The 17,671-nt window shown below is 30.4% G+C and overlaps 2 protein-coding genes across 3 annotated transcripts; both read left to right on the plus strand.

The window, feature by feature from the left end:
- The first annotated feature begins 543 nt into the window (after window positions 1-543).
- On the plus strand, window positions 544-4,413 carry LOC116766432 (probable transaldolase). The gene is made up of 7 exons (XM_032656273.2): window positions 544-986; window positions 1,150-1,273; window positions 1,937-2,044; window positions 2,384-2,515; window positions 2,589-2,714; window positions 2,963-3,188; window positions 3,993-4,413. The coding sequence occupies exons 1-7, from the start codon at window positions 890-892 to the stop codon at window positions 4,176-4,178; spliced, it is 999 nt and encodes a 332-aa protein (XP_032512164.2). The 5' UTR covers window positions 544-889; the 3' UTR covers window positions 4,179-4,413.
- A 3,223-nt stretch (window positions 4,414-7,636) lies between these two features.
- Window positions 7,637-15,225, plus strand: LOC116766220 (sodium- and chloride-dependent glycine transporter 1-like). 2 transcript variants are annotated; one of them, XM_032656003.2, is made up of 13 exons: window positions 7,637-8,051; window positions 8,260-8,419; window positions 9,863-10,150; window positions 10,228-10,381; window positions 10,648-10,780; window positions 11,070-11,204; window positions 11,320-11,423; window positions 11,503-11,740; window positions 11,824-11,952; window positions 12,033-12,242; window positions 12,309-12,482; window positions 12,733-12,906; window positions 13,055-13,190. In XM_032656003.2, exons 1-12 carry the CDS (start codon window positions 7,971-7,973, stop codon window positions 12,871-12,873), a joined length of 1,947 nt encoding a protein of 648 aa, XP_032511894.2. In that variant the 5' UTR covers window positions 7,637-7,970; the 3' UTR covers window positions 12,874-12,906; window positions 13,055-13,190. The 2 variants fall into 2 exon arrangements, with proteins under 2 accessions (XP_032511894.2, XP_032511893.2); XM_032656002.2 differs by lacking the exons at window positions 7,637-8,051; window positions 8,260-8,419; window positions 9,863-10,150; ... (6 more) ...; window positions 12,033-12,242; window positions 12,309-12,482 and having other exon boundaries at window positions 12,775-12,906; window positions 13,055-15,225.
- The last annotated feature ends 2,446 nt before the right edge of the window (window positions 15,226-17,671 follow it).

A 17,671-nucleotide genomic window follows, 5' to 3' on the forward strand; every position in this document is an offset into this window, starting at 1 on the left:
ATAATCATTTGAAATTTCTTTTCGCGCAACACAGCAAATGTGAAAATATTTTTTTATACGCATTTCAAACGAATTGGTGACATAGTTTATGATTTAATTATATTTTTTGTGCGTGCTCTGTATTTGTGTAAAGTAACTATTACAGGCTCCCAAAATATAAAGATAATTTTACAACTCTGTCATTAACTCATTAACATTAAAAACAAATAAATAAGTTTTGAAAATATCAAAATGAAGAATTTCAAATAATTGCATTTCGCTTAAAACAAGTATTAACAGCAAAAGTGGAAAAATAATGTTTCAGTAGAAACTAAAATTTACTGAATAAATTAATAAAAATTATGTGTATGGCATTGTTGAATCATGATAATTTTTAAAGGACTATTGGAATCCTCTTTCCTTGGCTCGGAAGTCTTAATTTATTTACTAAAAATATATACTTATTTAAAGTAGATATGTTATTATATTTTAATTTAATAGTAGAAAATATTTGAATTCTTTCATTCGTAATTTATTGTTTCAAGCGTGGTCGCTTTAACGACTTATAACCTTAAAGTAATACAAAGAATTATTTTCTAAAGTAATATTAGAAATAGTAAAAGGGCACTGAACATGCAAATGACAGATTTTTTTAAAATGAAAACGTAAAAATTAAAGAAAGTTGTAAATATTATTCTAAAATATTAATTTTACATAAACAATCAACTACCAAGTTAGTCTTAAGTAGAAGAAGGTTATCGTTGTGCGAGAGTGACGGCTTCATTACGTTTACACTTTACACGATTTTGCGGGGTCACCTTCAAATTTATAGATAGGAGCGTATTTCACGTTTCGCTCGGTGTCGTTTCGTTTCAGTTTACCTTTCAGGTTTTTAAGAAATATATTTAGTATGAGTAGTGAACCTCAAGCAAAGCGTACAAAAATGAGTGCCTTAGACCAATTAAAACAATTTTCAACTGTTGTGGCCGATACCGGTGACTTCGAAGGTTAGAAAAACTAAATCTAAAATAACTATTATATATATACATATAAATACTTTAGACATATTTTCTGCAATTGAAAAAAAATATATAATTCAGATTTATATTTAATAAAAAAATTATACACGAAATTGAAAACGAAAATACATACTTGTATTTTATATTTCAGCTATGAAGGCTTACAAGCCTACGGATGCCACTACGAATCCAAGTTTAATTCTCTCTGCAGCTGGTATGGAACAATATCAACATTTGCTGGACAAAGCTATCAAATATGGAATGGACTGTGGGGGGTATGTACAGCATTTCTGACTTACATTTGAGGATAAAACCCTGTTATATAATGTTAAGTTTATAACAAAATTCGATAATTATTTCTTAAATCAAAAATTACTTATATTGATTGAGTGTTTCTTTATGTATGTATGTATATATGTTGAAAGGAAAATGATTATTCTAATAAATATTGCACTGTCATCAAATAAGTCTTACACCTTCAAAATTCACAGTGAATAATTTCTAAAATAATATTCCATGACATAACATGTTAAAAAATTGTAATCACTGCATATCTGAAGGGAAATATCATAATTCATAAATAATTGAAGTTACAATATAATTTGACTGATTTGTGATGATAAAATAGATAGTTATCATATTAAATGTTTAAATAAATATGTTTAGATCTGTGATAATCTTTATTATCTGTTTTTATTATTTTAGAATATTGGGTTACTTATGGCCACTTTTTTTATAACTAGGACTATTAAAATCATGATAATACTATTAAAGAAAATATTTAAAAAACCTGTATGTCGGCACACAAGAGATAATTTTTATCACTTGTTTTAAGTTTCGATATAAAGACGAACGGTTAGTTAAAAATAAATATCATAAACATTTAAATTATATATAAAATGTAATAAACTTATAGTAAATAATTTTCGTTTTTACAGAAATCTAGAAGAACAATTATCTGAGGTCATGGACATGTTAAGCGTTTTGTTTGGTTGTGAAATACTAAAAATTATACCTGGACGTGTTTCTGTTGAAGTAGATGCGAGGTAATAGCCAAAAAAATTTTTGAATTTTTAAAATTATTTAGTCTGAAATATGTATGTATAAGCATAGGGAAACATTAACATCTTTGTGCATATTACAGTTAAACCAATAATTTTATTTATAAATATATTTTTTATAACACATGGCATTATTAGGGGAACTGGTCTAGAAAATCTTAGTCATTGTTGTATTATTGGGCTGTATATTTGATGAAATAGTAGTATATGGCCATATTTTTCTATTTTGCAAGTATTTAGTACACTATAAAAATGACTTACTGATACACTACTGACTATATAAGAATTTTCTATCGCACATACTTATTTAGGACATATTTTTAGATTGTCATTCGATAAGGATGCTAGTATGGCTAAAGCAATAAAATTGATTGGCATGTTTGCTGAGCAAGGTATCAAGAAAGAGAGGATTTTGATCAAACTTGCATCAACATGGGAGGGTATCCAAGCTGCACGGTGAGATGGGAACTATTTACTGGATAGAAAGTGATGTAAAAATTGATTTTTTAACAAATGTTTTTTTTTGTAGGGAATTGGAGAAAAAACATGGTATTCATTGTAATCTGACCCTCCTGTTCTCAATGTGCCAAGCAATTGCATGTGCTGAGGCCAATGTGACACTGATATCACCATTTGTTGGAAGAATATTGGATTGGTATGTGAACTGTTTGTTAAATGTACAATGATTTATTTCTATATCGATTCTTTAAAATATATGTTAGTTTGCTTTGTTTTAAATATATTTATAACACAATGAAAATATATAAAACAATAATATGTCCATACATCTATAAAAGTCTTGTGATTAGTGATTTATCTTTTATCAATGTAATTTAATTCATTATATATATAGGACTGTTTTAATTTTCATTTGTTTTAATACAAATGATTACTGTTTTGTAGGTATGTGGAACACACAAAGTTGACATATGAACCCAAGGATGATCCGGGAGTGTTGTCTGTATCCCGTGTGTACAACTACTACAAGAAGTTTGGCTACAAGACACAGGTTATGGGGGCCTCATTCCGTAACACTGGAGAGATAAAAGAGCTGGCTGGCTGCGATTTGCTCACCATCAGTCCAAAACTGCTTCAGGAGCTTGCCAACAGTGAACAGCCTCTTAAGAAGGTTATAATAAGCATAATCATTTTGTTTTTAACATTTTTATCTAAGCATACAAATTGAATATAATTTTAGAATAGGCATCATATATGTAAGGTGGTCTTGTAGCAAGAAGTTATTTTGTTTGCTTTTTCTATCTTTTTGTCTACCAGAATTAACATATTGTGTTACATATGAAGATATAATGGATATTTATGATTCAATTGCTACTAAACAGTCCAAAGAATACAAACAATGGTTATTCCTTAAACAAATTAAAGATTAAAGTCCAGTTCTGTATGTACATTTTCTATGGAATCTGTGCTATGTGTATAGTTAGTCTTATATTTCCTGGGTTGTTAGTAGATTTTTATTTAATAAGATTTAATATCCATAGGCTATGGATTCCTCTAGATGTGGTATACATTACTCATTCATTTATGCCTATTTCTGATCAGTCATTATGAAACTTTTAAATATTTGTCTGTTATTAATCTAATGTTGTACTTATATGACATTAACTTGCTAAAATAATGCATATAAATTTTTAATACATTTATTCCTAATTCCATAACATTATTCAGCTAACTGCATTCTAATATCATTTCATTGTGATGACGTCACAGCGTCATGACGCGTGGAATTTAACAAGACTATTCCACCTTTCCAAAGACCTTGGGTGCTTGTACAAAAAATTGTCTATGATTCTATAGCTGTATGAAAACGACGTTTTCTTCCTTTAACCGTGACATAATTTTAAACGCAATGTTTGTATATAGACATTTCAACTTGAAAATTACATTGTGTTTATTAAATTTTTCCTGTTAACAGGTTCTTGATTCAAAAACAGCGGCTCAGTGTGACATTAAGAAAATATCTTTAACCGAGGCACAGTTCCGCTGGCAACTGAATGAAGACCAAATGGCCACTGACAAACTTTCCGACGGCATCAGAAAATTTGCAGCGGATGGCAGGAAGCTGGAATCTCTCATTAAATCATTACTCTCTAAGAAGTAAAATGGTTAAGAAAATGAAAACATGGGGAAGGATTCGGAAATATATCTATAGTTCATATAAAAACGTTGCATTGTTTTTTCTACATTTGTAGTTTTTATATATTTTTTTTTAGAATTTAAGCGAAAATGGGTCCAAAATTCACATTTAAAACTTTTATACATTCCTAGTTTTGTTGTTTTTTTTTATTGCCTTTCTATGGTGCTGTTTATCACAATAAATATTTTATTTTCAACTATTAATGTATTTTTATTTCGTTTACTTCCATGGCATTTTTGTATAAAGACAGAATTAAAAAAAAGTTAATAATTTAGGAACTACAAAAATTTTATTTTTCAGGGATATGCATAAAAAAAAAATTAAAAAAAATACCTTTGCCTTGATGAAACACAAAAGGATAACAAAATTACGCATTAAAAATCTCATTACAAAAATAATTTATTCATGCACATAGTCTTATATTGCTCTCGAAACGGAAAATAAAAAGTTTACGTGGAAATATAGTTTCTTTGATAGCTTCTAGTTTCTTTGCAAACAAATATTTTTATTCAATTGATTAGTTATTTATTAAACCGCCATGTTTATTGTCCGCCATATTGGACTTAAATAAAACGTCAAAAATCAGTTATATTAATCTATATTGTATTCATGTTTTTATAATATTAAGATTATATTTAAGAGTCTTCTACTAATTTGGATAAATTAATTTTGTTACCTCTATAAAGAATGCTTAGTAGGATTGAGCTCATCTTGTCTCCATTTTTATTGTATGTAAATAAATTTTTTTTAAGACGTTTTAGATTGTATTATAATTAATAATTATACATTCCTGGCCTACTAAAGAAGTTGAGTAAAAAATGGATTTTTAGTCAACTTCGATAGTAGTTTTTTTTATCTCGTTAAAGGATTATACGTTATAAATAGGCACGTCATATTATTACAAATGTAAAAAGTTTTTCATAAACAGGTAAATTTTATGGAGACAAATTTCTGGAAGTTGATTTTTACTCGTTAAATGAATTTCAATAAAAAAATTAACATCATTCAATAGACGGATCAATAGGTGAATGAGTGGTTTGGGATATTGACCGTATCAAAGTGCCCTCAAGCCTGAGTGGAGTCCGGGTCGAGAGCGAAATGTTAGTCACGTGTGGACTTCATAACAATAACCCCAATATAAGTGAACAACGAATGATTTAATAATAGAATGGTTGATACGAATTTATATAACCTTTAAAAAATATCGGTCGTACAAAAAAGAAAATAAGTAGAGTAATGTAATTTGAGAAATATGAACTAATTATGAAATTTGAGTATATGAAAATGCGTGAAAATATTTATCTATACATATTATTGTAGTGATTATAAACATATATGAACCGATTTTGATTGATCTATAGTGGCACGAACTACGAAGAAAATTAAAAAATAAATATTAAATCGCAATAATTTTCATAATATATTTATATATCAGACAAATTGGCTTGAATAATGTATAAGTAAAAAGAATATATAAGGTTTTTCTTCATACGTACTTGCATTGCATATGTAATTAAATTACTAACAATACCGGTTAACTATGTTGTCGTCGGTTATAATAAAATTTCCCACCAATGACTAACCAACTTAACTCACTAACTACTTTACTAGGAAGTAGGAGTCTTCTCATTATATGCCGAGACTTGGGAGTTGCTGTGAGTGCGCTACAAGTAATAAATGTTACATAAAATATTCATATGTTACGTAATATTAGACATTCTTAGCATTTTTATACCTTTTTTTGGTAACTCTAGAATAATGATGAAAGGCAGCTGTGGTTATGTGGAAGTCCTGGATATAAAGCTCATAAAAATCAGCGTAATTCCTTTTCATCACAAGGTGGGGGGAGGCTGCGGTAACGCTCTCGCTCAGGTTGTGGATGCATTTTAATACCTAAAAACTTCATATATTTTTCATGTGCTATTTCGAAATGATTGGTACTTGGGGTAACTAAAACATAAAGTTTGCGAATAATTCAATATTTCGACACATTTTTCATTTTTGCAATGGAATGAAAAATTTTGTAATTTCGTAAACTAATATATTTTTTAAATTGATTTATTATACACATAATATTATTGTTTATTTAATGGATATTCTATTTGTAATAAATTAAATAGAATTTCTGATTTTAACACGAAAGCTTTAAATTACTTGTCAATCGACCAAAATTAGTTTAACGAATGGGTGTTATTTAATATTTGAATAGCAAAGAAAATAAAATAATTCTTTTTTCAGTTCAAAATTATATTTTTAGTCCTTTTTTTAAAGTTAATATAATAATAAATAAATAGTCGCCAACGGTTTTTAGAATATATTGAAGGTATTGTTTGAATTTATTTATTAAGCAAACGATAATAAGTCGTAGATATAAAAAAAAAGCAGTCAAAAGGATCGTTACCTTAAAGCACGTAAGTGAGCCTATGCTACCACCTCTTACTTTTCTATGTTCCAATGTACCAAACTGGCATATAAAATTTTTGCGCATCTAATATGTATATGTAAATTTTACAATAAAAAAAAAAACATTTCACGCTCGCACATAACAAATAAAGCAAGCAAAACATTATGAATCCGACTGCCATATTTACGTAATGTAGTAGACATCAAGTTTTTTACAGTGCTGTGCGTGTTAAAAGTTCTTATGGCTTTTGATTTTTAATATCAACTACTTAGGTCTTCATTTTGATTTCGATTCGTGTAAACAATATTTTTATAAAATATTAATAAAATTATTTTTGCTATCAAAGAACGTATACATATTACACTTTCATTTATTTATATTTAAACCTTTTTGATAATTGATATCGAGTTAAAAGGGAAGTCTAGTCATTAAAGCATACAAAGTTTTATTAGCTCGTTTTGTCATAATGTTCTAGTGGTAATAAAATGCTTATAAATTAATACAAATAATCATTAGGAGGGTCTTCGTGTATGACCTAGGGCATAGTTATGAGAGTGTCGGCATCAGGGCAAGATGCCGCGCACGCAATCAATACACCGTTCTACTTTCACGACCTTTCGCGCCGCCCTGTCCGCCTCTGCCTTTTGCCGCCTATGCAATGCCATTGAATATCCTTTAATCTCTTAATTTGAGAGCTGTATAATATTAATTTTAATAATTTTGTGGGTGATAATTTTCCGTGACGATGTAAAATATCATATATTATTATTGTTTATATCATATATTATATAATGATTAAGATTATATTCACTTTTTAAAAATGAGTTGAAGTAGAGTAGTGGAATTTATAATTATGTCATATTTCTATAGTTAAATTAATTGCAAATATCAATAGCTCGATGTGTTATTGCGATGCAAGCAAAGGACATTTCCATATGATTTTCGTCTGGGAACGAACGTTTCACAGGAGGTGAGGGGGCTGAGGAGGCAGAGGCTTGATATTGACCTAGATGTTCATTCAGAGTTCGGTCGATGCGAAACTTGACATCTGCGCGTTCCTGCGTTCCGTGTTTTTCGATTTCATGTACCTTTAAATCTATAACACTTTATTCTCTATAATATTGTTATTATAAACGATGTCGTCTAATGTTAACGATCAATTATCGTCCTCCTGTTGGAAATGACATAAAAAGACTCTCGCGTTGTTCATCATTCATTAATGTTGGGAGTGCGAAGTGATGTGCGGCGCGGTCTCTGTGCGATCGTCTCTGAAGTGATTCTTTATAAAATGTTTCAGCTTAAATTTTGATTTGATCGTTGTATGAATTAAATAACAAAAAAAAAAAACAAAAATGAAAACGGAAAAACAATCACCGACGCCGATTCCTGCGGTGACCAAGAACATACCAGCAATGGATCTAAATTATTCTGATGTGAGTATCGACCGATATTATTTGAAATTTTCAGGAATTGAAATTTATATATACACTTTTTAATTGCTCTCCCATGACGAGTTGCGTCATTTAAATAATAAAAAGATATATATTTGTTTTTTAATTGTGTTAAATATAAATTTGGCTAGCATTCAAATCTGCTTATTGATGTTGATTTTTTAATATTTTTAATTGTTGTTTATGACAGTATAAGGACGACGTAAGTCGAGAACCGATTGTAGAGGAAGTGGAACCGGAAAGAGGGAATTGGACAGGACGTTTCGATTTCCTCCTATCTCTTCTAGGTTATAGCGTGGGGTTGGGCAACGTCTGGAGATTTCCCTACCTCTGCTATAATAACGGAGGAGGTTGGTATACTTCAGTACATATTCATTTACTACATATATATATATAAATTTTGTGAATTGAAGGTACACATAAATAATTCATAATTACACCCTTCAGAATATATAAATCTCATTACTCAATGAAAAAACAAAACCGTTGTGGGATTGCCTTGAAATAGTGTAAAATCAAGATATTTTAAACCAATGAAAAATTGATATTCTAAAAATATCAAGCGCTTCAAAGATTATTTTTTTTTTGCAATAAAAGCGTTTTAAACGGTTTCAATTCAAGCAAAACCTCTTTTGACATCTATTATGTGATAACATAATAGCGCTCAGGTGGCCTTATGAAAATAATGAGCGAGTTTGCCAAGCTAACACTAATGAGTCCGGCCACCAATGTCATAATTATATTTGCGGTCTTATATCACATTTTGCACTTGTTATACGATAATCGTTATTATGTTATAGCATAATATAAAAATAAACAAATAAGTCAATAAAATTTTATCTCTCTGATGCTTTATGTTTGATTTACGAATTTTAATTTTGTATGGTTAATTACGTATACTAATGTATAAATTGTTATTCTTTTATATATGACATACGTGCATATTACTCAATAACTTAAAGTCGTTGTTCAGTGGAAGCTAAATAAAAATTCTTTAATCATTGATGTAACCAACCATTCTCATAAGCTTTCTCATTAAAAACTCATCGCGTTACATAATATATCTACAAGTTACAACTATAATACTGGTATGTTTCAGTGGATAGCAGAGCAGTTATTCACATATTCTAGATCTCTTTTCATTTAAATGTCTCTGTAAGTTGAAGGGTTTTCATGTTGTTAAGCGCCGTCTGCTCCATTAAAACATTTCTTCATTTCGTGTGAATAAAGAGTGTGTTGACAACATTAACGAGTGTCATATACACGTATATTTTTTTTTAATTTGTTTTATACATATCAAATAAAATGTCAAAAATTCATATTTTTTTCAAATAGAAAATATTCCTGATCTTAGAAGAAATATTTAAAGTCTGAAATTCAAAAAGGGTTGTAAAAATAAACATTTTCAATTTGTCCATTTCCCAATATTAATTCCTATATCAGCTAAAAATCCTTTATTAAGTTAACATAGTATTTATAGAGTTATTTAAAAATGGTCATGTATGTCGTAATAGACAAATCTTTTGTGTATATAACTATAGTTATAAATACTTGTAGACAGATGTATAGTGTGTAAGTAAAATGTCACATCCGTTTCGCTAGTGTGACAGGAAATAAGTGGATGTATTAGGTGGCCTATTTACTTAGGGTTTAATTAGACTGTTTGAATCAGGTCACAATAGCAAAATCTATGTAAATATAACGTTCCAGTTATATTTTAACAGAATTTTTGTATTAAATAAACGGAATAATATCGAATTACTCTATAATTATAATTGTGTTTTAACTTTCAGGTGCCTTTCTGATTCCTTTCACCGTGATGCTGATAATAGCTGGTCTTCCTCTTATGTTCATGGAGCTGTCTTTCGGACAATACGCTGCATTGGGGCCGGTAGCTGTTTACAATAGATTCTGCCCACTTTTCAGAGGATTGGGCTATGGGATGGTCATAGTATCAAGTATAGTTATGTTATACTATAACCTGATCATTGCTTGGACTATCTATTACATGGTGGTGTCGTTTACAAGCATTTTTTACCAATTGCCGTGGCAGAACTGCGACGCTGATTGGAGCACTAAATGTAAGCCATACTAATACACATAGGAGGCGACAAAATACTGTAACTCTCAGATTTTATAATTACACGTTCTTTTATAGATTGTTATTCATACGAAGAAGCAGACATATGCGAGGCGAGCAATGGCACGTACTATCTGAGACAATGTGTGAATCAAAGCTATGCCATTGTTAATAATATCATTGCTCTAGCTGATACAGCAGTAAGAAAGCCCCCTGCTGAGGAATATTTTACGTAAGTTTCATTATATTATATTTTTATTTCGTGGAAGACTGGTTTTTTTAATTTATTTAATCAAAAAAACGTTTTCTACATCTTATATCGCGGATAGACATAAAATGAAGCTATTGCCGATTCAGTGAATTAACATCTCTTCTAAATAAAATACATAAATCATTACCTTGTAGAATGTTTCAGGTATTTCTTATATTGAATAGAAATTTTAATTCCAAGATGTAAATAAGCCTTTTTTTATATTTATGTTATTAATTTTCTTACAGTAATCAAGTGCTTGGACTTTCATCTGGCATTGAAGAAACAGGTCAAATCCGCTGGGGTATGGCTGCTTGTCTATTCGCTGCGTGGCTTATTGTATTTCTTTGCTTATGCAAAGGTGTACAGTCTTCGGGAAAGGTTTGTAGCTTTCTAGTTTGTCCAGTTTCATACTTATGTATGAGACATGCACTTCGTTTCATGTATTTATTAAATGGAGTGTAAAATTTTATAACAAAACTTTACATTATAAAGAACATCTGACTTTATATTTTATATGATAAACATTCTCTATATTATCACGATTATAAGCGTTTAAAGTAAAAAATATATTTCAAATAAAATTTGACAATTAATAATTCTTATTATTTCCATAAAAGATTGATTTTCATCAAGAAAAAAAAAATAATTATGTCTCTCCTTGTTTTAGGTCGTCTATTTTACAGCGTTGTTTCCTTACGTGGTTTTGGTGATTTTATTTTTTCGTGGTGTTACTCTGCCTGGAGCGTCGACGGGTATACTGTTTTATCTTACACCAGACTTTAGCCAACTTGCAAATGCTCAGGTAGGTTTTTGCTTCGAAAACAAAGTAGGCACCATGAACAAAACAATTTCTCTTTCATGAAAATGTAACAAACAATAATAAAAGTATATTATTAAGGCGACTTTTGTAATGGCAGGTGTGGGGCGATGCAGCAGTGCAGATATTTTTTGCATTGAGTCCAGCTTGGGGAGGACTAATTACTTTATCCTCCTACAATAAATTCTCAAACAATTGCTACATGTGAGTGTATAGAATTTAAAAATTTTGTATCATCTTAAATTATGTCTCCAGTTTTATAAATTTATCGTTCCATTTTCAGTGATTCTCTCATAGTTGCTGTCTCTAACATTGCAACGTCGTTCTTCGCTGGGTTGGTGATTTTCTCCGTTATTGGATTTTTGGCTCATGAGCTTGAGGTAGAAGTTGACCGTGTGGTAGACCAGGGCGCTGGACTGGCATTTATTGTATACCCGGAGGTGGTTACAAGATTACCAGTATCACCTTTATGGTCCATACTTTTCTTCGTTATGCTTCTGACATTGGGACTTGATTCTCAGGTGCATTTCATGTCACTAGAAATATTCTGAGAGACATAAACTCTCGAGGCCTCAGCTGCTTATTTAATTATTATCTTTTGCAGTTTGCTCTCATGGAGACTGTAACAACAGCTATTTTGGATCGATTTCCAAAATTTCGACAGAAGAAGACATGGGTAGTGCTAGCAGTGGCTGTGTTCGGTTATTTGGGTGGCTTGATTTTCACGACAAATGTAAGTATCATTTAATAACATAGTTAGTGCAGACATTATTGAGTTTGGTTCTTTATCTGGAACTTATAACTACATTTCAGAGTGGTATGTATTGGTTACAATTGATGGACAAATACGCAGCGAATTGGTCGGTTCTGATCATAGCTATTGGAGAGTGCATTTTGATTGCTTGGATATATGGAGCTGAAAAGTTCTGCATCGATATACAAACGATGATTGGTAGGCAGTCGAGGCTTTGGGTGGTGTTCTGGAGTGCCATGTGGAGGATTATTACGCCAGCAGCCTTAGTTGTGAGTTGAAGAAAAAAAGAGATAAGTATATTATAAGCATGATGTTTTATAATATTTGTTTTTCAGTTTATTTTGGTGTTTAATTGGATTGAGTACAAGCCAGCTTCTTATGGTCATTACGTATACCCAATGTGGGCGGACGCGGTGGGTTGGACACTGGGAGTGTTGCCTATAGTCGTCGTAGTACTGATGGCCGTCAATCAAATATGCAGTGGACCCGACGATCTTACTATTATGGAGGTACAAGTTTGTTACGTAAAACATTTTTTTAATTTCATGTGTTTTGATCAAGTACAAAATAAAACTGTAACCTAAATTTTTAAAGGATTTTTTTATAAAAAAAAAAACAAAATAGGTATAAAAGTAACTTAGAAATATATTTCAATAATTTGTTTGGATGCTGTATTTTCAAGTTAACATTCATATATGATCGATTAGCTTTAACTACTGGGTATTGTGATGTAGTTTTTTGAAATAATCTACGATTCAGAAAGCAAGAGTCCTCGCTCGTCCTACTGAGGAATGGGGTCCAGCGTCTGCATCCTGTGCTAGCACTTTCCGCGAGACGGAGCTGTCTCCACCTGTACTGCTGCTTCACGGCAGGCCGGTACTGCGTGAACGAGGAGCATGACCTCATGCCCATCCGCTGCTTGCTATGCGGAAGGTAAGCCAAAGAAATGATGAACGTTGAAAGTTCGGACACTTTTGAATTTAATAATTTGTATCGTATGGAATAAAATTGCAATAGTATACTTTTTGTTGAGTTATAAAACAAAATACAACGCAACACTTTCTTTTATAAATAATTTCAGACATCACAGGATGGTGCAGACTCGACATCCATTGGTAGTGGATTAGATAACGAACTAAAGAAACCCAGTACAAGCACTAACAAAGTAAAGAAAAATTCAATTAAAAGGAAAGTGCCAAACTTCAGCCATGATTCAGATGACGCTATCATAGAACCGTTGTTGCAAACTGAGAAAGATAATTCTGTGATTGCTAACAAAAGTGCCAAATATTTATTAAACAAATCTAAGACTGAGAGCATGTGCGAAAAAGATGCAAAACCATATGAAAAAGCCAAAATATCGTCACCTTCGAGTATTTCAAATAATATTGCTTCTACGGTTGAAAAACGAACATCTCCCTTAACTTCTGAGTCACCACCTATCTATAATCACATGAACACGAATGTCTTTAGTGGATATGACTTAACAAAAGAAAAGACAACAACAGCAAGTAGTTCCGTTCTTGTAGAAATTGATGGATGTAAAATTGTATCCCAGGGATCAAACCCAGTTATCTTTACAACGGCAAAAATTCATGCAGATAATAAAACGAAGGCAATCGAACCAGTTCCAGTTACAACTGTGCCAATATTATCAACAATCGAAGGTAATATTGTCAAATCTGGAGTTATCTATGAAGATAATAAAAGATATAATGTATCACAAACCAATAAAGGCGACATAACGAAAAATGTGAATATAAAATCTGATTTAACGTTGGAATCATCAAATTTCAATAATCAGCCTAATGCCAAGGTAACACCTACTATACCTTTAACATCTATGCACATTAAAAATGAACAAAACAAAAATAAAGAACTGAAAGAACAATCTGCTGGTTCCTCTGAACAATCAGAAAAGTTGTTTAGCAAAGATCAAAAGGTGAGTCTTGGAAAGGTTAATACAAATACTTCTGATGAAAGATCTTTAATGCCTAAAGTAACTTGTGATGACAAAATAACAACAAAAGCAGAAAATACTACGTATAAAAGCAATGGTGTATTGCCGGATACTTCTAAAGAATTATTGAAATCTTCAAATAAACCAAGTACATTAAATAAAAGTAACATAGTCGAGAAAATAAAGCCATCAAGTGACGTTGAAAAGATAAGTACAAACCAGTCAACAACAAGCTCAACTAAACAAAGTAGCAAATCAAATGTATCACCTCAAAGCGATCAAACTGATTCTAGCAAGAACTTTTCTTCAAGTATTAAAAAACTGCAACGACAAAAGAATGCTATGATGGAGGAAGCTGTTGAAACTGGTAAAAAAGATTTGGTTAATTCAGCTAAGGATAAACCTTGTACAGTACAGAATATTATGTTAAAGGATGTAACTACTGCCGTTTCAGTGAATACAAAAACGATCCAAAAACCAGTCACGTCCTTGACAAAGGTGGCAATAACTTGTGCAGGTCCAAAAGCTGCATCTGAATTACCTTCGAAATCAATAAATACTACTGTACTTACCCCAGCTATAAAATCTCCTTTAATTACTCCGGGAACATCAACGACATTAACAACTAAACCGAGTACTAGTGCTGACACAGCGAAAGCAAAGTCAACATCAACTAAAATTCCAGAGACGTCTGGTAAATTAGCTACGAAGCCATCTTTAAATATTACAACAGTGACCATGGCGCCGTCTACAAAAACATCAACGGCTTCTTCTGTGAAAAGTATGAAGGTAACGGATGACCCAACCCCGTCAAAACAGGACAGTTCTTTAGTTTCCACTTCATCATCGAAAATACACAAAGCAGAAACTACTCCAACATCATCTGTCGCTACTACTCTCCCACTGTATATAGTTTCTACGTCTAAAACTAAAATAGGTTCATCCTCAACTCCTAGTATATCTAACGTGACTAAGAAAACGCTTGATCAAAAACCTATTACGGAAGTTGTAAGTACTGCAAATGGGAAATCGGGAAAAGCGTTGATGTCAACATCATCGTCACAGAATTGTCAGTCTGGTTCAAAACCAAAAACTTCTACAGTTAATTTAGTCAAAAAAGATGATAGAGCTTAACACTACAATGCAATTATTTATGTATAAAAAGTGCATGTTTTCTGAAGTAGGTGCGTTGAGGTACGTAATTAGCGCCAGAAAATTCGATAACTATGTAAAAGCGAAATCAATTAATCGATCTTTGTAGGAATTATATAATAAAGTGGTCACTAATTTTACTTCAAGATTGTTGTAATTATAAGTAGTTGTACATAATAAAAACTTATAATTGTGGAAGAAAATGTTGTTGGTATGAAAAATATTATCAAAATCATATAGGTTAGATTAATAGGCGTCCCTTTAGAAGCATTGCCACGATTAGAATTAAATATTAGAAAGTTTTCGATCTCTGTACTAAATAAAGATAATAATAATTGATTTGCTCATATAATAAATTTAAGGAATTGAATAGGAGTTTAAAAGCAACATATTATTTTATCCCCTTCGCTAAGATAAATCGATTCGTACTTAATTTAATTGGCTTATTATCTGAAATACGTTTCTTTAGATATTTTTTTAACAATTCTTCGATCGTTAGTGGTGCTAAAATATTCATATTTTGGAAGCACAATTTTTTAAATAATGCCAATCTCTTGCCAAAGGTCAATTGCATTAATTATTTTAATTGATATAATTAATTATATTTTAAAACTAAATCTCTACCTATTCTATTTCAATAATTTAAAATCGAGAGAAAAAAATTAATGACAGGGTAGTAACAGATAATACCAAATAATTTCACTTTCGTGAGTTATATTTTTAATAGGTATAAGTGACATTATCTGTTATTTTATGCTCGTAAAGAATTCTCATAAAAAACATTTTAGAGTCCTATAAAATAAATACATGATGTTTATGAAGCCTTCGATGATCAAAACGGCTATCATTAACTACAGAAATAGACGTTATATTTCTGTATTATATCAGACGTGAAATAAATGCCACTGATTTGAAATTATTTTGTAAAAAGGTCCTACTATTTCCAGTAAATACAGCATAGTCTTAGCTTAAGTTTAGCGTCGTGCTCAAAATGATTCAATGTAATAACTAGCTAGTTATGTGTACGTCCAGCTTGAATAATCATTCATCCGTCTATATTTTCAAAGGATTTCCTACTAGTTTCGTTATAATTGTTGTTTGTGATTTAAAAAATTTAAACGCATAACCAAATCGCTCAAATAACCTTATATAAACCTTTTGAAGATATTTATAGAGGCAGGTAATTTTTTATAGAATTATGTATAGAAAGATGCACGTTATTGCTTCATGAATTTCGTAGGAAGATAATTCTTAATGGAATTTTAAGCGTTGGTTACCAACGTAAGATTTTTATATGAAAAAACATAAAATTTATGTTGTTTATTTTTAATATTTCTATATATCCAGTTATTATTAAGTGTCTTGTGCTCAGGCACAATGTTTTGACAATAAATAAATTTAAATGCTATATTTCTTTAGAGTAATATGAAATTCTTAAAATGTATTTCTAGACGATAATTTATTTTAGAACGCAGTTTTGACGATACTACCTTATATCCTTAAATATTTGATATACATCTTATGTTTCTCGTATTAACGTATGTCGATATCAAGAACGATTTAATGAAAGGTGTTATAAAATATGTATTAAATGCATAATATTTGTAAAACATATCCCTGACCTGTTACTAATGAATATATTGTATGCGGTTTATCTAAAAGTTATAAGATTCACTCACAGCAACGAAATACTTGGAGCAATATAGTGCATTGATACATTATTTTTTACACTATGTATAAATAATATAATAGAATATAAACAGTGTTTGATACGTCTTTTATGTACAACATCGTCGGGTTTTGATTTTAGATATAAAAAAAAAAGTTTTAATACTATTTTTAGCTTTATTAATTCAGACTGATCCTTTTTCTGATGTTATTTTTGTATATTTTCATAGTTTTAAGTGACATTCAATTAACTCCACTGCGATTTTTTTTTGTTGTAACAGCTGCGAAAACGTATATTTTTAACTTACTATTTTGTATTTCCAATATTGTTTACGATGAATGTTTCCTACATTGAGTACCTTTATAGCAATATATTATTTTTATACTTTATTTATTTTTTATAATATAATATTGCTGTCCGTGTAAAATATTGAATGTTATATCTTCAGTTATTTACATTAATTTATAAGTTTTCATCGATATTTAACTTAATAAATATATTGTTTCCACATACATACATTCTATTGATAATCAGAGTATTTTATGTGATTTTGAATATTTTTTTTTTTGAATAGGTAGAGTTTTTGAATTTCGAACAGTCCTTTTAATCCAGTAAGATGTATTCTGTCGTGTTTTTTTATTGTTAAAGCTTGTAGTAGAGTCCGTAATTCTATCATTTATTTAATAAATGTTAAAATAATGATAAATAGGCACTGAATTTCTAGACGAGTTTAAAACTAACATAATATTTATATAAAATAAAAGGTAGGTGCTTAGATAACTTGTTGTATCAGATCTGACTAGTATTTAGACATGTCGTTTAGATATTTTACTCAATTTTTAGAATTTTAGGTCTTAATATAAGCTTACATTTTTGTTAATCCTGTTTAAGATGAATTTATTTTGATATTTGTCACG

The sequence above is a fragment of the Danaus plexippus genome, chromosome 15 (genome assembly GCF_018135715.1).
Source record: "Danaus plexippus chromosome 15, MEX_DaPlex, whole genome shotgun sequence".
In the NCBI taxonomy this organism is placed as follows: Eukaryota; Metazoa; Arthropoda; class Insecta; order Lepidoptera; family Nymphalidae; genus Danaus; species Danaus plexippus.

Bases quoted from the DNA above. Each gene is read 5' to 3' on its own strand.
- LOC116766432 (XM_032656273.2), top strand. From the start codon at position 890: ATGAGTAGTGAACCTCAAGCAAAGCGTACAAAAATGAGTGCCTTAGAC. The intron at 987-1,149 runs GTTAGAAAAACT...TTTATATTTCAG, and splicing joins CGATACCGGTGACTTCGAAG to CTATGAAGGCTTACAAGCCT. The intron at 3,189-3,992 runs GTTATAATAAGC...TCCTGTTAACAG, and splicing joins GTGAACAGCCTCTTAAGAAG to GTTCTTGATTCAAAAACAGC.